The sequence below is a fragment of the Carassius auratus genome, chromosome 29 (assembly GCF_003368295.1).
Source record: "Carassius auratus strain Wakin chromosome 29, ASM336829v1, whole genome shotgun sequence".
Classification (NCBI taxonomy): Eukaryota; Metazoa; Chordata; class Actinopteri; order Cypriniformes; family Cyprinidae; genus Carassius; species Carassius auratus.
Window position 1 is genome coordinate 15,493,482 of NC_039271.1, and position 24,056 is coordinate 15,517,537.

At 37.3% G+C, this 24,056-nt stretch overlaps 1 protein-coding gene across 4 annotated transcripts in view; it reads right to left on the reverse strand.

Annotated features, from left to right (window-relative positions):
• The window catches only part of ppfia2 (PTPRF interacting protein alpha 2), a 149,888-nt gene that overhangs the window by 97,488 nt on the left and 28,344 nt on the right, over positions 1-24,056 (reverse strand). The window contains exon 1 of one of the 4 annotated variants that reach the window (XM_026209835.1): positions 2,082-2,461. The exons of the other annotated variants lie outside the window; for them this stretch is intronic. Coding sequence (XP_026065620.1) covers positions 2,082-2,162 — 81 coding nt within the window. The 5' untranslated portion in view covers positions 2,163-2,461. Of the gene's footprint in view, positions 1-2,081; positions 2,462-24,056 lie in introns of those variants that run through there. 4 annotated transcript variants of the gene reach the window in all.

The following is a 24,056-nucleotide window of genomic DNA, read 5'->3' on the forward strand; positions in this document are numbered from 1 at the left end:
TAGAGAGCGGAGATTTGCCAGATGGATGCTAGGCAACGGCGTTAGAAATCTGCGCTTCCTGAGTCTGACGAGCGCTCCCGCTCGATTCCCCCGTCTGCGCGTCCTGAAGCGCTTGATCAGCGCCGCCGCTCCTCCGATAACAACGTTCAGTAAAACATCTGAATAACTGAAATCCGGAAAAACATCTTGTGGTGCGTTCTGCCGAATGTTCAGCAGTTCTTCCCTGGTGAAACTGATGGCAGGAATATAACTAAAGACAGGACAAACTAACAAAAACACAAAAACATATGCGGAGCTCGTCACGGAGGCAGCCATCCTGTATCGGCGCCAGTGTGTCCAAAAGGCCTCCTAAATAATGCAATATTCAAAGGCCTCCTAAATAATGCAATATTAATAAAAAAAATACATATATTATTAATCAATATATAATATATACATATATTAATAATATATTAAAATATAATATTATTAATTATTATATAATATATAATAATCATGTGGCACCCTTGGAAGTTTGATGTGGCCCCTTGAGGACCACTGGTTTAAAATGCATTTTTTGTTTACAATTTTATCATGAACAATTCTAGTAATGTTTAACTGTCCAAATGTAAATTCTGTATTGAAACAAAACCAATGGAAACCAACTGCAGTAAACAACTGTGTAGCTTTCAAAGCCTTAACTTGTCTCTGCGGTGCAAGCTTATATTGTTCCGATTGTTCATGCTGTTGCTGTACTGTAATAGAGTGTCAGGGCAGAGCATAGACTGTGCCGTTTTAAATCGGGGGAAATCTCTCAGGCTGTTTTCCATGGGGAGCACCTCTCTACAACTGATGAGACAAGCTGATACTACACACAAACCCAAACAGAAACATAATGAATACACACACTCTCAAAATGAGCAAAGCTGAAAACAACATGCCGCAGTATTTTTAGGGCACAGGGTAACCAAAAATAATCCACAAACAGATATCAATACAGATGGTTGAACAAGCATCTGCGGCACCTGTTGAAAAGTGCTCCAATGAAATCATCATCTAAAGCCACAGTCTCTCACTGTTATCATCACTGGCTTTGTTACCATGGCCTCCCATTACAGAAATCAATATCTAGGGACACTGCCCTCATTCCAATGCGTGTGATTTGGGTCACAGCTGAGCAGTGCATGCAGTTCAACATATCAAGAGCATAATCAAAGAGACTAAACATTAGTATTTTATCACATAGGAGAGTTGACATTATTATTGTTTTTATTACACAAATACAAATGTATAATAGCCTAATAAAGACAATAATAATAATAATAATAATAGCTACCATATTTCCAAACAAAACAGCGATTTGATATTTTCTTATTACCTTTTCCATTTTGGATGTTTGATTAATTGTTCTATTGCATAAATGTTGATGAGCTATAATATGCTGATCCTACAGTAGGCTACGTTTTTGTTTTGGTTGTGGTTGCTGTGTGTAGACAAAACATTAAACTATGCGTTTACACAGGAAATAAGTCTCAACATCAAACCTATTCTAAGAAATATTCACTGGAGTAAAAAAGTGTGACTCGTCTGGTTCTCCTATTAATCTTCTTGAGCATAATACAGCGTATCGTTTTAGCGAAACAGGATTAAGATTATCTGACTTGCAGATTGTTTACCTACATTTGACTACAGACTGAAATTAAAATAAAATTGTATCAAAGATACTGTCAATGTTACTGTCGTGGCGTGATGTATTTATAAAGCGCTCGCGCCTCCTGGGGAACGCGCGCGCTCAATCCAACTTGATGGTTAACGCCTTTAAACCTTCACTTCAGACCTAAACTACAGTTTAGAGCTAAACTCAATCCTAAACGTGATTAAACAGTCAACCCCGGCTATTCTGTGTATAACTACCTCCAAACTCTGAGTGCGCATTTTGCCAGAGCTCAATAACAAACAAAAAAAACCTTACAAACCTTACTGCATCACGGACGTGTCAAACAAAAGCTATTTAAACTGCAAATGATACTCAGAACGCGCATAAAGAAACATAACAAGCAGTTCGCATTAGTTATTGGCTTTTAAACACTTTAAATACTCGCCTGGTATGTGTAAAATCTCGTCCCGTTGGGCGGGTGGACCTTCGGGGAGTTCGTCCCCGTGTTCATCTCTGAGAAAATCATATTTCCTCCAATGCAATGCAGAGGTGATCAGCAGTAGCCTATATCTTCGGCTGCACAGTATGAACTAAATCCTTGTCGTCAAGTTCAACTGATCAGGGACCAGTGCCTCCCCAACTGACGCCGGACTCCTCACATCCACAAAGAAGGACAGAGAATGTAACTGCGCTCCTTTTATGCAAGCTGTATGAATAATAAGTCAGTGCAATGCTGACATAATCAATCAGGGGTGCGAAATGTCACTGATAAACACAGCAGCAGGCTCCATGATCACAGCACGGATGCTGTGTACCCGTGTGCTGGACCAGCCCATCTGTTCGATAAGCTGCTGCCTCCTCACATCATTATGCAGCATCGCTGCTGGTAAACCAATCACATACCAGATTCAGACGTGGGCGTGGCTAGACTGGCTACATTGTGGACTCTCCCCGTTGATGCTCAGGGATAGCGAGTCGCAAATTTATGACCTGCAACTGTATTGGTACGTTCACACGGTCAGGTTTTGGCATTAACAACCGCGTTTACTTACAGTTGTGTGTTTCGAAATAACCCGTTCACACAGCAATTTAAATAATGTGTGAACAAAACCCTATTGAGGACTCAAATAGAGGACTGACAACCATATTCCGCCGCTGTGTGAACGTGGCCATATTTTAAGGGTCCTGTAAACAAATATGCAAAAAGCCCTGTAGGGAAACAGAGCTCTTTATTTTAAAGTATTCAATGATACCATCAGGGGCTACTAAGTTTTTCTTAAAGGAACAGGGCTAGATACTCCAATAAATATTTTTGTCCATTTTTATATTAATTTAATTATTACATTTTTATTATTATTTTATAACTTAATACATATTTTGTATTTATTATATGTGTGTGTGTGTGTGTGTGTGTGTGTGTGTCTGTGTGTTTATTCATATTTATAATTACATAAAATAATTTCTATATTATACTTTAAAATACAACAAGGTCTGTATAAATCATTTGCACTTCACTATTTTTTGTCATTCTGTAAAAAACAAACAACCAAACAAACATTATCCCAGTTTATGGGCTTGTTATTAAACTATATGGTGTATTGACACTGATTTTAGATGAATATCTTTTTTTGGAAAAGTGGAATATGCAAAATAAGCAATCTTCCAGTAAAAATTCAAATAAACATGTTAAGTAATCTTATAAAGGATAAAACTTGTACCAAAACAAGAGTTATGTAGCCCTTCTATGCAGTTTAGAATGTTGTATGTGTATAAATCTATAAAAATGCATGATAATATATTGGTGTTTATTATATTTTTACTATTGATTCAACTCATTTATGAACTAATTTTATACAATTTTATACAACTTTAATTATCAGCTGTCTGCTGAAGATGTCAGCAGACTTTCAACAAAAAGATGAGCCAAGGTATTTTTTAGTTGTTTTTTGTTATAGTTCATGTTTTTTCCCAGCAAGCCCCAAACCTGTTGCTCATTCTGCGTGCGGTTTTCACTGAAATGTTTCAGGGAAGTTTGGCAGAACATATTTACTCTGACCCATAAACCACTACGAGATATTACAAAAAAATTCTATATAAACACTGAGTGTAAATACAGAACATGTAATGACAAATTATCTTGCAGTTATTTAGGGATGCTCCAAATAAATCCAGTCTCACTGGTGAAAGCACAGACTTTCAAGGTCTCCAGTCACTAACCTGAGTGTTTAGGATCAATATAATTTTTCCCTCCATAGACCAATTGACTTCTTTATAAAAGAATGTCAATGCAGCCATTTAGAATGACTACAGTATTGGCCAGGATAAGCTTCCTTTCAGTTAATAAAGGAGCCCTTTTAATTCAATGTTTCTACAGACATGGGCACACGGGAGGGTCTCATTCAATTTGGCTTCATTGCTTGGCTTTTCTGAAAATACATGTAGCCATTGTTGAGGGAGATAATCAAATCTGCAAAGCCTGGCTTAGCAGGAGTCCATTTTCAGTCTTTACTCACTCAGAGACTTTTTTCATAGGTGCCTCTCAAAATGTATGTGCAACAACTGTCAGCATACTCCTTAAATTTTACAGTATGTCACATGACTGCTTTATAGTTAATAAACCAGCAAGTAATCTGGTGGGATAACAGTACAATGGTTGACAACACAATCACAATATGTGCTTGCCAAGGTTTCTAAATGGTTATAGCTTGTTGTTATGTGGTTGCAAGGGTATTGCTCAAAACTCTAGGCATGCAGTCTTTTCTTAAATGTAACTCTATGGAAGCTAAGTAAAACTAGAAGAAAATATGACCGAAATTCACATCCAAAAGGGCAGCCGATGTAATTTTTTTCCATATTAATATATTTTGTCCATTGTCTACAGACAAGCAATCATCTTTAAATGAGTTTCCGTTTCAGTGGATGACTCGAATAAAGAATAATGGTGCTATTTTGTATGATTTCTGGCATGATTGTAGTATAAAGCTTTTAAACCCTTGTGAAACATGCTTTATCTGAAACACTGACTCGTAACATTGTTTCCACTAATGGTCGGCAACAATAGTCTTATGGAACAATACTAAGATATGAAAATGCTCCGATGGATGATTTTGAGAATCTCTGCGAATTCTTTTCTCTCGGAAGGAGAAGAGGAGGTGGGACTGATCGCTCCTTCCAAATGTCCTGCCAGGGTACAGAGGCATGGAGAGATAAACCAGATGGGGCTTCTGAGCAACCTGAGACGACACACACACGTGGTCTCTTTCCTGGGGGAGGTGTGCCAGGCCAGGATACTCCGATTCTGACTGTAAAACATGCCAAGCCATGGCACTCTCCCTGCTGTAAAAACAGCAGTAGCCTTTGCAAGCACAGATGCGCCTCCTCTTCACTATAGCCTGAATAAAAAATTACAGTCTAGCCAAAGAAGAAAAATAATTTCAAAAAATATATTTTCTAAGACTTGGGAAAATGTGAACATTGAGGTAATGGTTTCAGAAGGTAATGAGAGGTATATAGAAAGACTGTGAATGAAAGCAGATTGGTTGATAAATGGCCAATGAAATGTCTCTGTTCTGTTCTAATGACACCACTAATTTGATATCACAAAGAAACACCAGCCAAGACTTCCTTGTTTTTTCTTCTTTCCAAGTGGCAACCTCCTGCTCTCTCTCATGAAGCCAACAGTCAAGTGACTAAAACTGCAATTCATCGACTGGCCACTCGAGGCTGGCTCCAAAAGGGAGTCAATCCCATGTTAAAATGCCCAACTTTACAGCAGAAAAAAAAACATGTTTACAGCATGGTACAAAAAAATATTTTGGTCTATATAGCTAATTTTGCCCTTAATGACAACTGTGAGAGGGGTGAATGTTTTTATAACTCATCCATTTAAACTATATTAAGCCTTATAAGAAGTTCTGCAAAATTAAGGGCGTGGCCACTTGAGTGACAGGTGGATTGCCACTGCTGACAGTGCCCTCAAGCTAGGTGGGTGTGGCTTCAACAACCAGCTCCCGCCTTTTTGCCCATTTTCGATGATCCGGGAGCTCCAAAACTGCTCTTCAGAAAACTATGGGTAAAATTCACGGACACTACATTCATGTTATTATACAGTCTATGGTTCTTTCCAATGTATTATGCTGGACATCATTCAGCTTCTCTGATAAAAAAAAAACAAAAACAAACAAACAAACAAAATAATTAAAAGACCTGATGGCTCATGCAAGTAAATCTAGAAGAACTGTGTGAAAAGAACACACTTTTAATAATCTCACGGGTTTTTTTTTTTCTTCTTTTGCAGATTCATTAAAAGTCTAAGTAATCCACATTTATTTGGATTAAGCTTCAAAAAGTACATGAAAATGTAAATGCTTTCTGAACAGACACGATACATGTATACAGTATGATGACTTAATTTAGGCTTTTATTAACATATGAGCATTAACATACATATACAGAGTGCATCAAACATAGTAAACGAAGCTCAGCCACTCCCGGTGTAAAATTTAAGAGTAAACCTCACAATTCAAGAACACATGTCTGAGCTTCTGTTTACCATATTTGATGTGCTCAATATGCCCTAACAAGATGTGCAAGACACAACCTCTAACAACAATCAAATGGGCAAAACAAATCAATTTCCTATTTCTAGGTGGCCACTCATCCATCTGATTCCATAAGGACTAACAAACATCTGTGCCTGAAAACACTACACCATTAGAGCTGTTGTTCAATAGCGTGTCACCGTGTGCATGTGGTGTGCTCCTGTGCTATGCAGCAAAGCTGATTTTTAATTAAAAGGAAACATGTAACCTTTCTTTATGATAACGGTCCTTATTAGAGTCACCAGCACTGCATATTGAGACACAACATCCCAGTCCACACATGTATTTTTAACACATTGATTGTAGTAGTAGCAGAAAATCATCTTTACATTCATTTATCAAAATCATCGATACAGTACGCCATGATTATTGATTCATACATATGGAGCACAGTTAATACTCTGCATACAGTAGGCTTTTATAGTCAGTCTTTCATTTGTAGGATACTCAGGGAACATAAATCTCAAGAGAGGCCTATTGAGACACATAATAAGAAGGCTAAAGGTCGAAATGTCTAGACTAATTAAAATAAAGGCTGCACAGTCTAACAGGAGGATGTTTACATGTGCAAAAAATCTTGAGTGATAGTGAAAACCTCTGACATTGCACTATATTATTTAAAGGGGGGATGAAATGCTCGTTTTCACTCAATATCCTGTTAATCTTGAGTACATATAGAGTAGTACTGCATCCGTCATAAATCCAAAAAGTCTTTAGTTTTATTATATTCATAAGAGAAAGATAGTCTGTAACGATTTTTCCCGGAAAAACACGAGCGCCTGGAGGCGTGACGTGTGGGCGGAGCTAAAGAATCACGAGCGCGAATAGGCTTTTGCGTTGAGAGGATGTGGAAGCTGTGACATTACCGTGAGGGAAAACCCATCATCCAAAACAAACAAACAAAACAAACCATGGCTAACAGTAAGATTCAGCGTATATTTATGATCCAGAATCAGATCCAGAGGCTGAAACTGAATGAAAGCAGCAGCAGCAACGACTCGCTCCGAGCGGGGCTCGAACCCGGGTCTCTGGCATGGGAGGGGACGCACTAACAAGGAGGCAGAGATATTTGAAGCAGTTTTACTCATCGCCTGCGGTTCCAACACACGATCGTGACCCTTTTTCCTTGGGATTGCATCATCCTTAAGAAATAAACGATACGCAAATCCGTCGTCAAACTGGGCCTTGTTTGTAAAACAAGCATCTTCGAAATGCAGGGAACAAACAAAAACACTTGCACAACTCTGTTGATGCTCTGTAAAAATAAACTCCATCCACTGGTCCCTTAATGCTGTTTTTTTTTTTGGTAATCTGTGCAGGATTGTCTTGCCCTGGCAACCAAAAACACACTTCTTTTGTGACTTTTCGCGACGCTCTCGCTCTGATCAGTAAATCGCTCTGATCAGTGAAATGTCTGTGCTCAGCCTCGCTATACGGGAGCGTGCGCTCTTCCGGGAGAAGTTCCCTTAGGACCCATATAAGGAAATTCCGCTCCATCTAACGTCACACAGAGCCATACTCGAAAAAATCTTTCCGAAACTTGTGACAAACCGGAAGGAGTATTTTGGGAACAAAAATACTCCTTCAAACGAACAACTTAATTTTTGAAACTTTGTCCATGTTTAGCATGGGAATCCAACTCTTTAACAGTGTAAAAAACTCAGTATGCATGAAATTGCATTTCACCCCCCCTTTAATGTATTAATGATATAACTGACTGTGATTATGCAAACAGCATCTATTGCAACTTTAGACATCCGTAATTCTGTATTTGCAAATATACAGCATGCAGCATGAAAATTTAATCTATACTGAATAAGGTAAATACTTGCTCCAGTATGCTAGTTTTGAGTTTGGTAGGTTTATATTGGTGTATTTTGTGTTTAAAGTGCAGAACACTTGAATTACTTTTTTTAATGTTTTCTTTATGACACAGAATTAAACAATCTTCAGTTCTTGTTAAATTAATAAATTACATTAGTTACATTACATGCAACACTCTTGTACATATGTACCCACAAAAATACTGACATCCAAAACCCAAAAAATAATTTAGTGCTATATGTATGCTATATATGCATGCTATATCTATTTATAAAATTAGTAAAAAAATAAATTTAAAAAAAATAAATAATAAAAATGTAGGTTGCACTTTATTTTACGGTACGTGTACTTACATGTACTTATAGTGTACTTACAGTGTATTTATCTAAGAAAGTTCTGGTAATACAAGGTAAGTACATGGGGTAGGGTTAGGTTTAGGGGTAGGTTCAGGGTTAGTACCTAGTTATTACATAGTTATTATAATTAATATAATAAGTACATAGTATGTACATGGGGAACAGGACTGTAAAATAAAGTGCTACCAAAATGTATATACAAGTCTTTAGAATAGGGGACATTTTCCATCCAAGAACACTTGGAAAATGGGACCTTTTCACCATTATTGATGTTGTGTCCTGTAGTAACCAGTTAGCTAGCAAAGTAGCATTTGGAACCGAATGAGTCACACCGGTAGTTTCTGTTATTATTATTTTTTTAAGAGCAGAATAACTACAAAACATTTTCTGTATGAATCGAACCTTAAGATCTTTAATAATTTCCATGACTTTTTGAGGAAACTCCAGTTTTAAGAATTCTCTCACGTGTTCCCAGGTTGCCTCGATAATAAGATGTTGTTTTAAATCTGCATGCTAATGAAGGCTTTTGCACATATATCATACTAATCAGAGCTGAACAGCAGGTCTCTCAGAAGAGTAACCATCCAACATTTCTGTCCTCACACACACCATTTGTCACCTCTCACATTTATAACCCAATTCCGATTAGTTTTTCACATTTAAATCGACCTGAGTTTCTGCACTTGCATTAAATCTGATGAAAATGAACCTTCAATATTTCTTCAGCCAGTGTAGTCAATATTAGAGAAAGTCACATTCACTATATGGCGAAAGAATGAGGAAATTAGAGAATGGATACATGACATGTTGATTATATAAACTTCCCAAATAATGAAAACCACTTGAAACCAGTTTTTTATTATAATAGGGATAGTATTGTAGTTTTTGCTCATATTTTGAATTAACTTTATTTGTATATTATCAGTGTTCTTTCTCATTTTAGTTAAAGATTTAGTATTTTTTGTGTTTTTGTCATTTTTATTTAGCTTTTTTAATGTGTTTTTATGAATTTTATTTCAGTTGTAGTTATTTTTGTAAATCAAGTCACACTAAACTAGCAGAAATAAAATAAGTCGATTTTATTTTGCATATATTTTTATTATATTGACACTTATTCTGTTAACTCCTCAAAACAGAATAAGTGAGTAAATGCTGCGCTGGCCTATTTATAACTGGATGTGCAGGGTGTGGCTAGCTATGCAAATTTTGCTATGTCAATGATGTGTCTGGGCTCCCAAGAGCCACCCCTAGTGTCTCCGTTCCCTCCATCGGGGAACGAGGTTTATCATATAGTATGTAACGGAGACGTTTTCAATTTATAGTGTTTAGATATGAACAAAAGTATAAGAATCAGAAATGTTATAAATAATCTGTCTGGCACGTCACTAAAATGAACCCTGTACCTGTGGAAGATAGCCAATCAGCATGGAGTTCTTCTTTGCTATAACTGCCGAATTTATGCAAGACCGGAACTTCATGTCAAAACCAAATTCTCCTACGTAAAACAACTAAAAGTGTTCTCGCGCATATACACACATGAACATAGACATGCCAAATCTTCCTCTGGCGATGATCAACCACTATCCAATTTTTCTGCTCAGTGCATTTGGGCAAAATCGGCTCTCCATAAAGAATTCACATCACGCACTGAGCAAAGTTCCCGAGTAACGAGAGGTTGCACAAGTACCCAAAAGTATGAGTCACCCTTAATTCTGCCAAAATTCATCACTACACATAACGCATTAGAATTCAGAGACCAGTCTGCCACAATCTGGAGAGAAGCAACAAGAGAAAATGCCTTATGTCTTCCACACTGTGTAAGAGTGACATGGTTATTTTTCAACAAATGCAATATGATGGTGAGTCATGCAGGTTTCAAAAGGCATGAGGGTGTTTTTTTATTTATATTTAATTTATGTTAATGAGGGTGAGAAAATGATGACATGGTTTATTTTGAGGTAAGATCTCTTTAAAGAGCATAGCAAGATCTAATTACACTGGAAAAAGCTTTTGAGTAATAATTGGATCATCCTTTAATTGTGCCTTACAAAAGTTTGGTTATTATTTAAAGTTTTGAAACTGGTGAATGCATATGGAGTTAGAAATGTGTCTTTATTACATGCGAGAAAATAAAAGATCTGAGAGAAAAAAAAAAGTTTGAGAGAAAAAGTTATCACACTGATAGCAAAAAAACATTTCATGAGAGAAAAAAGAATATTTGAGAGAAAAAGTTTTCATGCCAATAGCAAAAAATAATAATATTTGAGACTAAAAAAAGTTTTGAGAGAAAGTATTTTCTCATAGAACATAAAAAAATATACATTTGAAATTTTTAAAATTATTTCTGAGAAAAAAAATCTCTCTCAAAAAACTCTCAAATATATATTTTTTGCTATCAGTGTGAAAATATTTTCTCAAAAAAAAAAAGTGTTTCTCTCGAAACGCTTTTCTTTGCTCTTGATGCAATTTCTTGCTCTCGTGTCAGGATTTTGCTTTCACTGTGAGAATTGTGTCATGGGCGGGGCCACGTTCCTATTGGCCAGTCGGGTGAGCATCGTCTTGTCTTGGGAGTCGAACTGATTCATAACACCATTGTTCGGTTCACCTGCATAGATGCCGCCTCTGCCTTATGGATAGTTAAGTTGAGCACAGACACTCCAATGTTTGGGTAAGATGATGACACACAGCTGGCTGAGCAAGTTCAGTATCACTGAAGATTAAACATAAAAAAATAGCACTCATATTAATGAATGTGTATTATATTATTTGCTTGCTAATTGCTAGTAAAGCTAACCAGCCATCATGCTAGGTAAACTTGCAAACTCACCTGGTTTATACTATGTTTAAATCAAATGCCAAATTAATGTTTTGATTTAGATAGTTTCATGCCTTATTTAGTGAGTAGTGAGCAGTGATTGATATACCGTTTGAAAGTGTCCCACCTAGTTTTGTTTAAAATAGTCTTTGTATGGTTGTTGCACATGTTTAGCTACACTGCATGTATAGCTCGCAAACTCAGCTACACGGGGCTTATTCTAAATATTTTTTACCATCTAGCTGAGGTCTAGAGCTGACAAGGTAAATTGCAGGTCTAGGACTAACTCTTACATTAGCAACCCACAAATATGTTTGTGCCTGTACTGTCATGGTAATTATTTTTTCTTTTAAATCTTTCAAACGGTATGTCAATCACTGTCTAACGTTAGCTAGTTGTAGGGTTGCCACCTTCCATGCATACTAACGTTAGTTGAAAGTTGTGCGGGAGGTTGTAAGAACAAGCAGTTACTCTTCAGGTGCTTTGAGGCTAGCAAGTGCAAAGGTAGAAACTAGCTCACTACTCACTAAATAAGGCGTGAAATCTAAATCAAAACATTAATTTGGCATTTGATTTAAACATAGTATAAAACAGGTGAGTTTGCAAGTTTACCTAGCATGATGGCTGGTTAGCTTTACTAGCGATTAGCAAGCAAATAATATAATACACGTTCATTCATGAATATGAGTGCTATTTTTTAATGTTTAATCTTCAGTGCTACTGAACTTGCTCAGCCAGCTGTGTGTCATCATCTTACCCAAACATTGGAGTGTCTGTGCTCAACTTAACTATCCATAAGGCAGAGGCGGCATCTATGCAGGTGAACCGAACAATGGTGTTATGAATCAGTTCGACTCCCAAGACAAGACGATGCTCACCCGACTGGCCAATAGGAACGTGGCCCCGCCCATGACACAATTCTCACAGTGAAAGCAAAATCCTGACACGAGAGCAAGAAATTGCATCAAGAGCAAAGAAAAGCGTTTCGAGAGAAACACTTTTTTTTTTAGAGAAAATATTTACACACTGATAGCAAAACATATATATTTGAGAGTTTTTTTCAAAGTATTTTGAGAGAGATTTTTTTTCTCAGAAATAATTTTAAAAATTTCAAATGTATATTTTTTTATGTTCTATGAGAAAATACTTTCTCTCAAAACTTTTTTTAGTCTCGAATATTATTATTTTTTGCTATTGGCATGAAAACTTTTTCTCTCAAATATTCTTTTTTCTCTCATGAAATGTTTTTTTGCTATCAGTGTGATAACTTTTTCTCTCAAACTTTTTTTTTTCTCTCAGATCTTTTATTTTCTCGCATGTAATAAAGAACCAAAACTCACTCCATAAATGCAGAACTGAAGTCACGACGTAGAACATGTTCTTGGGGGCTTGTGCTGTGATGTATATGTGTTCTTATAAAACTAATGCTGTGTGGGTCGACCAGCATACAAAACATTCAAACAAGGTAACAGAAGAGTAAGATTTACTCACTTTAATATGACATTGTTTTGTTTTTGTTTGTTTTTTTGGAAGAGACTTTGAAAAAGGCCTTGTCTAAAAATATTGATTACCCAATTTAACACATGGTTACTGATTCATAAATTAGGACTGGGGTCGGGGCCTCAATAGTGTCAGTCTGAAGCCCCTTTCACACTGCCATTCCGGCAAATACAGGGGTAAAGTGTTCCTGTAATTGTTCCCTGGTCGCTAGGTTTGGCACTTTCACACTGCCAGTGATGACCCGGTATATGTGCGTGCTTTCACATACAACCCTTGAAGATCCCGTAACGACACGTGACATCAGCGCGTGACGTGTAATGTACGAGTCGACAACGCTTGTCACGTTATACTTTAACTGAAGCAAGCAAACGATCTCGGCATTGATCTTCCTTCAGAACAGCCGGTAAAAGAGTCGCGCGATAACGCGCGCCATCACTTCGATACGGAATTAGATCTGGCTTTTGTTCACACAGCGCTCGTTCCGGATCGATTACCGCAATGTTACTAGGTGCCCGACCCGGGTTCAATTCGGTAATCAATTCCGGGACGTGGTTACTTTCACACAGAAGGCGACCAGGCAATGTTACGGGAATATTGCGGGTCCGACGTGCAGTGTGAAAGGGGCTTGACAGTTAAAAACAACCCAAACAGCAGCTGGTTCCTTCCTGTCCCGGTGGATCTTGGTCTAAATAAGATGTGAATGTGGTTATGCAGGACTGGGGCTTGAACAACAGCAACAATGGAATTAGAGGGGCGTTTCCACTGCCATTTCTCCTGCCAGAGCAGTTTATCACTGCTGGATTATTTATGTGCGCCTGGAGACTCTAATGTTCTGAGAAGAGACGCTTGTGCTAATGCCCGGCCATGATCTCCCTGTTCCTCTTGAGTTAGTGATCCTCATCAGTAAGAGTGATGGTGATTTAATGGAGGGAGCCGTGGGGGGTGGGATGCACAAACAGTGATGTCATTTAGACAGGTTTAATATGGCCCATGGGCGCATGGGACACGTTAGCGGTTTTAAAACCTAATGAGTTACCTAGTTAGATAGTATTTTACAGCATCAAATGGCTATTCCTTCTTCAATTCTAGCTTGATCTTGTTTGGGCAAATTGTAAGGCTGTTTTACATCAATCCTCTGGAGTGAAGGCAATCCCAGAATGCATTGATGAATGAATTTGAGAGAAATGTAGACTAGAAACGCATTTCATTCAGTACTGAAAAAGGGGATCATTTTACAATGACAACCCAATCTCATTGGAAAACATAACCATCTCATGAGGTGATGATTTTGTATTAACCTATAAAATGTGAATTGCCGTTGCACAAGTGTACGAGAATATATGAATGATATCAATGCAATTGATAATTGATATTCTTAAAATGCAATAAGTGTTGTTTTTAAACAGTTTAGATTGGCCGCAGTGTGTAGCTAGTCATGTGAAACAGCAGCTTTAGGATTGGAAGTACAATCCAACAACAAATCAAACGAATCCATCACATAAATGAAAGCAAAATCAATAAGCGGTAATCCTAACATGTGCAAACATTGTGTCACCTAATTAAAATTCATAAAAGAGGCTGAGAGGGTATTTAAAAAGTCCCTCTTTCTTTTTAGACCATTCCTACCAGTGTCATTATTCTTAACTAAAATGGAGACTATTGATAAATTAATAAATAAAATAAATAAATATTTTAAATTGAAATATTGCCTCGTCAACTAACTGAAATAAGAAAAAATAAATAAATAAAATGGCTAAAACATTAAAATGAAAATCTAAAATGAGTATATTCATGCTTATTTGATGTATTGTATACAGTTAGCATAGCAACATGCTAATATCTAGCTTCACTGGAATCAACTGACCCTTCTTAAAGATCTGCCCCCCCCCCTTAGTTACTGTTGCAACGTCCGACAAGCCCAGGCACTCTCACGCCACACATCATGTTCTCACACAGTGACAAATTTATAGAGGAAACTGACAATTCACCGACATACAAGAGAGAGGAGGTTACTTTTGGTATGAAGAAAAGTCTCAGCTTTCAAATGTATAATTCTGAAGAAATTTTGTGACTCTTTAATGTGTTGTAACAGATCACAGTTGTGCCTCAGTTCAAGCGGTATGTGAATCAATCATCTCTTCCTCTGTACTAGTTATAGGATGAAACACACATGAATGAACATCTGGAAGTCTCTTGTTTCAACTACGGAAGGATCTCAATACACCTCATTTTTCATGTTCAAGTACACTGACATTAATCTACTCTCCTGTCTGGTTTGTTTGTCGGACAAAATGGCAGATTCACGGTTATGATTGGTCAGATGGCCTGTCACTGAAACTGCTGTCTCCTATGTGTTTCACATAGGAACACTGTTTTATGTTTATGCGGAGTTACTATGTACAATATGAAGAGCATTTTAAATTGTTCACTTATTCCATTTCAGTCAGAACGCTGCCTTAGTATAAACTACAGTAAGAATGCTCACTCATTTTTAGAACAACGCTTCTGAAATTTAGAGGCCTAAATTGTGTGTGTGTGTGTGTGTGTGTGTGTTCACTACTCACTGCTGTGTGTGTGCACCTGGATGAGTTAAATGCAGAGTTCAAATTCCAAGTATGGGACACCACTAAAAAGACAAACAGTAAGTGACAAATGACCAAACTCTTTACACACAAAACCCTCCAACAGCCCCACATCTGCAATAGTTCAAAGCTAGCTAAGCCTCGGAGTTGCCTGCTTGTTTTCTTTTTATTATACTGTAGGTTCTTGTTAACTCATGGCTTTATAAAACAACAGAAAAGCAGAATTTAAGGGGGCAAAGTAGCTGTAAATTAGTGTGATCAATCTTTAGCAGTGTAAAAACACATCTCTGCTCGTCTTGCCTCACACTGGTCTGTGGGCGTCTCCATGGCAGCCGCTTTTGATTGCTTTTACTTTATTTGCAAGTTGAAAGTCATCACTCTTCGGTGGGTGCAAGGAGATCATCTCATAACTTTCACATTAATGCCGTCAAAATGATGATAAATGCATCTGCGCTCCCATTTGCTGACTGCTTTTGGGAGAACAACGGTCCTTCAGCACAGTGCTTTTGTGTGTCTGTTTTCTACAAGATGGAATTAAAAACTCATAACTTGTTGCCAAAAGCAGAACAAATGTGCGTTTTGGAGCTGTGTAAGCAGGTGGTGTCCACACATCAGGCGAAAATAGAAATCTGAAGGCCACTCAATTAGATGCTGCTGGGGTTGAACCCATGATTCACAGGCAAAAACAACTTGCTCATCATAAACAGCAGCCTACACAGCTTACAAGTTTCTAGGGAGGTGTCCTAATTTGAATAGTCATGCAGTAGGCCTACACTAAAAGTGTATGTTCTGCTAATCTCTAAATGTTAGATTAAACTACTGTAATATTAAAGGACTATACCAGGTACAGTACAATTATATCACAAAAGTTAAAGCCGAATTTTCCCTAATTTTCATGCACAATGGGTTACAGTGAGGCACTCACAATACAAGTGTAAACTTTAAAATACTTATCATTCATATTACAGCCACAAAATGGAAACTAGATACGACTAAAAAAGCCTAGCCCAAATGTTTAAAATAGTTTAAAACATTTGAAGATGGGTTCACTTGAGATAGAAAGTTTTAAGCTTGATTTGATTATTTTAAAAGCTGGTAGCATGTTTTAGCGCACATTTTAAACAGATCTAGCCAGTTCTTAGTTTAGCATGTTGCTAGCATGATAACATTTTATTACACATTACTAACATATTACATGAAGCTAACCTGTTTTAGTATTACTGATAACAATTTGACATGGGGCTAAAAAGCATTAGTATGAAGCTAACGTGCTATAACCTGTTTCTAGAAGTTGTTAGCATTTTCAAACATGTTTAGCACATTCTTATCTCTGTGGCTTGTCTATAGTTATGCTAGCATATTTTATATTTTGTTATTATGTTTTAGCCTGTTTATAACATAAACTCTTAAGCTCTTGGAAGTTGATGTTCTAACATGTTGCTAAGTGTTGCTAGCATGCTATAGCATTGCTGAGGTTGATTGTTGTCTTTTTGGTTTGAAGACCAGCTTAGTTTAGGCTGGTTTTAATTGTTTGTTTGTTTTTTTAAGCAGGGACAGGAAAGAAGTCATAATACAGGGCTTGATGGACACATTACATAAAATGTAGTCCACTTTGTTTGATTAGGGAGCATAACATTGTGTACTAACGTGAACAAAAAGCAGCCAGTCGGCTGAAAAACAACAGACAGTTTCTTGATTATTTTCATTAGCATCGAATACGACAACAAATTTTCTGACATTAACAAGACCTCATTCGAGACTTGCCCCCTATACCCTCGTACACATTTCCCTGCATTACTAATTTAGTCAACTTAAGAAGTAAATGAAGTACACGAATTTGGACGCTACATGCACCAGAAAGGTTGTGGACAGGACAATATCTTCCACCGAGACACGGGTCCATGATGGTTTCCCACACCACCACAAATGGCTGTGCACTCTTCATTTTTGAAGTATGGTAAATAGTGTGTTCAATAGAGATTAATGAAACGGAGGGGGAAGAACTGTCTGTTGCTGAGTTCGGGGGAGTCTCTGACAGTAATGACCTATGAATTACTGCTTTGATTTAGCCCTGCTAACATGGAATAATTCATATTACAGTCTGGTAATGCAGAGATATCAGAACAAACAGAGGAGCACAGTGGCTCTACCAGACGAACTGATTAATTCTGGCTCTTCAAAGCTTCATTACAGAGTGCATCGCTAAAGGCTTGCAGGAGATGTATAAGGTTCTGAGGCAAAAGTGCAAATGAATATTAAGTACATGCAAGGAATCTGTTGTTTGCCTGACTGATGTTGGCCTGTAACAGGCTAGTGGTATTGCAAAACTATTTCACAAATCATGGCTCCCTCTACTGGCCACTTATGATATACACTTTGAAAAGTTCAATTAGGGCCTGATGTATTGTTATTGTTAACATGAATATGTATATATATTTAAGTTTTAAAAATGTATTATATCTATGACCACCTTTGACCATTTCTACTCAAGTCTATTTTCTCTTCCTCCCATATTTGTTCAGGCTTATATAGGCTTTCTCGCTTGTTTATTTCTCACACTTATGTGGTAAAAACCTACATTGTATCAGAAAATGTGGCTATTTGGCAATTTTGAGATTAGTAATTGACTGATTATAAGGAATCGTCATTCTAAAATCTACCAACATCCTTGTCAATGCACTTTTCAGTCACATTGCATTTCAACAATATAAATAAATGAGTGTTCATTTAAATTATGCAATTTTGCACATATTTTAATTAAATTACTTCTCAAATAATTATATATATATATATATATATATATATATATATATATATATATATATATATATATATGTAAAACTTGCATTCCACTTTATGAGCTGAGGATGGCAGAGTAACACCACTAAAGAGGTTCCCTTTCCAGAATTGGAATACAGCCTTTTGCAATATACCCCCCCCCCCCCCCCATTGTTTTCTAATTGCTTCTGATACACCCAGTGCATTACCCTTGTTACAGTAGATGTACCTCTTTAAGACAATGCTATATGCATTCTTTCGCATCTAAATTAACTTACTTGCTTAAATTGCTTCACAGGAATGGATTTTCTGTATCCTTCCAGAAAAAATACAGTGCATGAAAATTCCATGACGTAAACTCACTGCTTGTACTTGACTCATTGTAAGTTATAATGGGAGTTCAGGGATCAGAAGCATATTAAACTGTTGATGTGAAGGTGTGTGTGTGTGTGTGTGTGGCAGGCGGGCTGAAACGTGAACGCTGAAAAATGTTAATTAGTCTGCACTTCCACCACACATACTGTACTTCCTTTCAGTTTTGCTGAAATTAGCATAGTACACTGCACATATATGCACACATTATACTGAGCATGACACAGACAGAAAGAAAAAAAGAAGGATCATTTGCAAAACGACACTTAAGCTTTTTCTTTCCTATCATCAATGCGTCCTGAACAGGACAACAGGGGCTACTGTTCTGTGTGGTCCTTGTAAATCATTATCACAAAAGACAATCTCATCTCTGCTATATGGCATCCTGATTAATACTAATAGTGTCCACTGCACTTACTGAACACAAAAGCAAAGAAACTTTAGAGCATTTAGAGCAGCTTCATTATTGCATGTCATGAGTCTATGATAAAGGTTTTCGAACTTAGTTTGCAAACATGATGATCTCCTCTCTAAAACACAAAGCCCGCTGTAGGCTTTTAATTTTAGATCCACTAACACTGAACTGGAAATATAGTAAGAATAGACAATGTCAAATTAAAATTTAATTATTAGCATTTATATCATCATTGTACTAAAGAGAAGGGACAGCAAAGGATGGTCTCTTACCTTTTTCCAGAAAATGAGGTATGATCTGAATGAATGAATGAATGAATGTATGAAGGTCAACCATCGCCAAGAGGCAAAGGAGACAAGAGAGACAAAAAAGCAGAGTTTAGAAAATCTGAAAGTAATGCTTAGCGTAATGTGCAATGCCATCAACTGTGTCAGTGTTTTCGAATATAAAAAAAAAAGATATATACCTTTCCTGTTTTTGCCCCCCTCGTTTAGAGTCAGCCGTAACTATAAGTAATGATCTGCAGTTAAGTGAGTGAGGCGAATTCAGTAACCGCTCTGATGAAGTTCATTCTGTGTAGGACTCAATAGACCACCAATAACATGTGGGTCTTTAATGGCCAAGACTACATTAAAATAACCAGTTCATAAGAGCCAATCATTAACGAATTGGAAGCCAGACATATTTTCTTTCCATTAATTCACTAATATATAATTTTTATCACATTTAAATACAATTTGAGATTTAAATGTGAACGATGTTTCTCTTTTCGGGGGTATGGGGATTATATTCCAGAGGCTAAAAGTGATAAAAGATTAAACTTTTTTTGTTGTTGCTTCAGCAGATATGAGCGTTAACTGAATATCTGTGACTTCCCACAATGCCCCTGAAGTCTGACAGTCCCATGACTTCATCATGATATGAAACAACTGAACACAATGACCTTTCCTCCAGTCGGATTGATCCTCACAAACACTTCAATATACTTTGTTTAATTCTTATGGTATTTTTGGTTCTTTTAGCTATATGGTCATTGTTTCCATTAGGCCACTGGCACTTACTGATTGGATTGAGAGGTCGAACAAATGGACTGCAGAATCAGTGAGCATGAAGAAATTCCCATTGAATCTCCTCTTAGGCAAACTGACTGCTAAGAGTCTCAACTGCTGCAAATCACGCAAGCCTTCTACGACAAACACCATACACTGAAACGGAGCTTAGTGCCCACTTTACTTGTTAGCTGCTGGTAAGAAACTGTTTGCCAAGAACAAAATTCTACCACTGTCAGGTGAATGTGAAACAAGATCAAGCTGGAGAGACAGGAAAGAGGACTGTAGGTCATGTTGTGCATTTGGCCACAAGAGGGAGCCACAAACAACTGAGGTGCTCTGGCCTTAGAAGAATCTCCATGCACATAAGCACACTCACTATATACACAGACATATTCTCTCTCTTTCATTCTGCGAACGATTACACTATACAAATCAAATATTTGTCTAATCCTTCATTTTTACTTTTTCCGCATCTTAAAAATAGTAAAGACATCAAACTATATAACAGCAGAAATTAAACTGTGGGGTTTATATAGCCACCAAATACATTAAACAAAGCAAAGACCATTTCAATCATGAAAAGCATATCCAGATTCCAGCATGAACCAATCAGCTTGTGCCAAGTCCTTCAACTCTCTGAATATCATCAGTTACGTTAACACCCCATCAGCCAACGCCAGCTAGAGTTTCATGACTTCATTGACTATATTCCAGCTCTTCACACCCTAGAGATTCTTTTAGTCAACTTGAGGTGCCACCTGGGATGCTTTTAAAACACTGTTAAGGAAGTTTCAGAGCATGCGGGACATTCGTTGGTTGCTTTTTCTTGATACTAAAATTAAAACATTTAATGTGTATCACATGTGCGAAAACTGAGAGATCAAGAAATAATAATAATGTGAAAAGGACAAAAGAAAGCATAAAGGAATGCACCAAAAAAAGTGTCAAAACACAAGAATAAACATAAGAACCGAAACTGTGAAAAGAACAACAACAACAACATATACACAATTGTTTAAAAAGAACAAACGAAATGTCAAACAAAAGAATAAGCATAAGAAACAGACTCTGCAACAAGAACAAAGCACAAAGAAAAGAACAAACTTGAAAAAACAAACAAACGTAAGAACCAAATCTTTTAAAAGAACAAATTTTATTGCAGCTCAGACAAGATACATAAGAGCCCAAAACCCAAAACCAAACCTAATAACTAAAAAAGAGCTAAAAATGCACACCCCAAAGAATGACCAAACACAAGAACCAAAAAACATGCTAACAAAAGAAACAAACCACAAAAACAAACAAACAAACATTTGCATGCACAAAACGGAACGAACAAAAGAAAATGCATGAAAGCACAAATGCAAAGATTTGCTTCACTTGCAACCTCATTTGTAAGTCGCTTTAGATAAAAGGTTCTGCTAAATGAAGAAATGTACAGAGAGAAGGGATGAAAGAAAGAGGGCAAGGACTACAGAAGATGACTACAGAATCAGAGGAGCTGGGACGAGCTGAGCTTATGTAATTTGCAGGTCAGCCTTGTTCAGTGCCGTTCCACTGATTAAACGCTCCAGTGTGTGTGTGGATGTGTGTTAGATTCAGGCTTCTGGGGCAGACTTGTGGTTCAAGACCTCCGCTGAACATTCCCAAACATCCATCCACCTACTGTCCTCCTCTGATAAGAAATAAAGCCAAATCCACAGAGAGCGCCGCCAAATGGACTCTGCTAATCAGCTAATGCACAGAGAAAGAACAGGTACAAATGCAGCACTACTTCATGAATCTGTGTGTCTGCCGAGGGACTCTGACTCATACGCCGACACAACGTCATCTCAAACACTCACAATTCAATAACGTGTCTGAGAATTACCGCTATCATTCGGCAGTGGTGATGTAAGGCAGTGCCACGGGTTATTTGAGAAAAAAAACAGAGCATGATCTGAACATTATCTCTTCTTTTGAGTTTATAAAATTTTATGCTACAGTCTGCTTTCAAAAAATGTTAATGCTACTAGAAGCACATGCAATCTCCCAAAAATCTCTTTTAAAATGTGAGTGTGTACGTGTGTTTGCTCAGCAGGTTTACTCAGGCACACCAGTGGTAGTACTGAAGGTCAAGGACACCCTCTCACTGTCTGATGTGTGCCCTCAATTACCCACAAGCCATCTGTGCACTCTCTCCCCCCTCTTTCTCTCTCTCACCTTCAAAGTGAATGTGGTGAAGATCTTGTATCTTTTGAAGGAGAGACACTGGTTGATGGCGAGAAGGACAATTGCTATTTTGGTGTACCAATACCAGTGTAGTGTAATTCCTGACTCTTGAGTTGGGTTTTTAGAGGTTCAAAAAAGACAGCACAACCACTAGAGTCTGGTTTCCAGTAGATGGGTTTGAGTTGATTGTTTTTAACTAATCAAAAAGATACTGCCCAGCCAGATTCTCAAAAACATAGGGACTTAAAAACATAGAGAACCAGCCCCTTTAGTCTGAGTTTTGTGTGTGTGTGTGTGTGTGAAAGAATTAAAAAAACTTACTGAGTGACCCATGTAGTCTGATTCTCAAACAAATGACTCTTGACTTGTTGTTTGTATGTAAAATCATACTGTGCAGCCAGAGTAGTCTGATTCTTGAACTCTAATAAGTTGGTTATTTTTAGTGAAAAAATAAAAATAAAATTTCCTATAGTGTGATTCAACTAATAAGTTATAGTGATTGAAAAACAATGCAGTGTAGTTTGATCTTCAAACGAATAAGTTATTTTTAGTGAATCAAAAACATATTGTGCATACATTTATGTGGTGGTTATTTTTAGCAAATCAAACACAAAGATAAAAATACACAAAATATCAGATCTGTTCAAAAGGGCATCAAATTATATATTCAGTCTTCGTTTGAACTGTGGTGACGTCACGGCACACACACACAGCTGATCCAAATTAGCAGTCATATAAATATCACACACATACAAAGACAACTAATTCCCTATATTCATCCATTTCACACTCCCTTCTGTTTTCCTTTCTTTCATTACATATGCCAAGTACATACATATGCCCTCCAGTTGGGTGATTTGCTTCTCTCTGTCTCTTGCTGTCTTCCTGCTGCTCTTATCTGAGGTGATGAGATGGTCCAAGTCAAACAGAAGCTACTGTGAAGATGAGAGAACTTAAAACATAAATGGGCCATCTTCTTATGAAGCATTTTATTCCCCCCTGAGGCCCACTTAGAATATTAGACAAGCTTTCCTGCACACAAAAAAGTGCTACCTTCTTGCTGACCCTTGTAAAATTCACTGTGGTCTAATTCAATAAATTTTCGACAAATTGCATGGGGAAAAAAAGGCCTATTGCCATACTGTAGTGTAGTTATGTATGAAGCACAGCTCACACAGAAGTCACTTTCAAACCAAGGTCAAGGCGGTGAAGCAATATCTGGATGGAGCAATCAGTCAAGGGGTTTCTTACTGAAATCACTAGACCTTGCCCTAGAAAATTTTGTGACTGCACCCTTAGAGTTGATTAAACAGGTCTTTTTGCTATTGAATCTTCAAATGAAAGTCTATGTAATGACCACTTTGATGACTAGCTAATCCATATACATGATCTGCCAAGTTGAATGACACTGAACAGCCAGTGATATGTAAATGTGGGTGGTCATATGCTAATATGCTGGGTGTGGCTTCATAAAAAAAATCAGAAAGTTCTGAAAGTTATTATTTCTGTAATAATATATACAGTTATACAATATATACAGATGCATCTCAATAAATTAGAAGGTAGTGGAAAAGTTAATTTATTAAAGTAATTCAACTCAAATTGTGAAACTTGTGAATTAAATAAATTCAATGCACACATACAGAAGTCTTTGGTTCTTTTAATTGTGATGATTTGGGCTCACATTTAACAAAAACCCACCAATTCATTATCTCAACAAATTAGAATATGGTGACATGCCAATCGGCTAATCAACTAAAAACACCTGCAAAGGTTCCTGAGCCTTCAAAAAGGTCTCTCAGTTTGGTTCACTAGGTTACACAATCATGGGGAGACTGCTGAACTGACAGTTGTCCAGAAGAAAATCATTGACACCCTTCACAAGGAGGGTAAGCCACAAACATTCATTTCCCA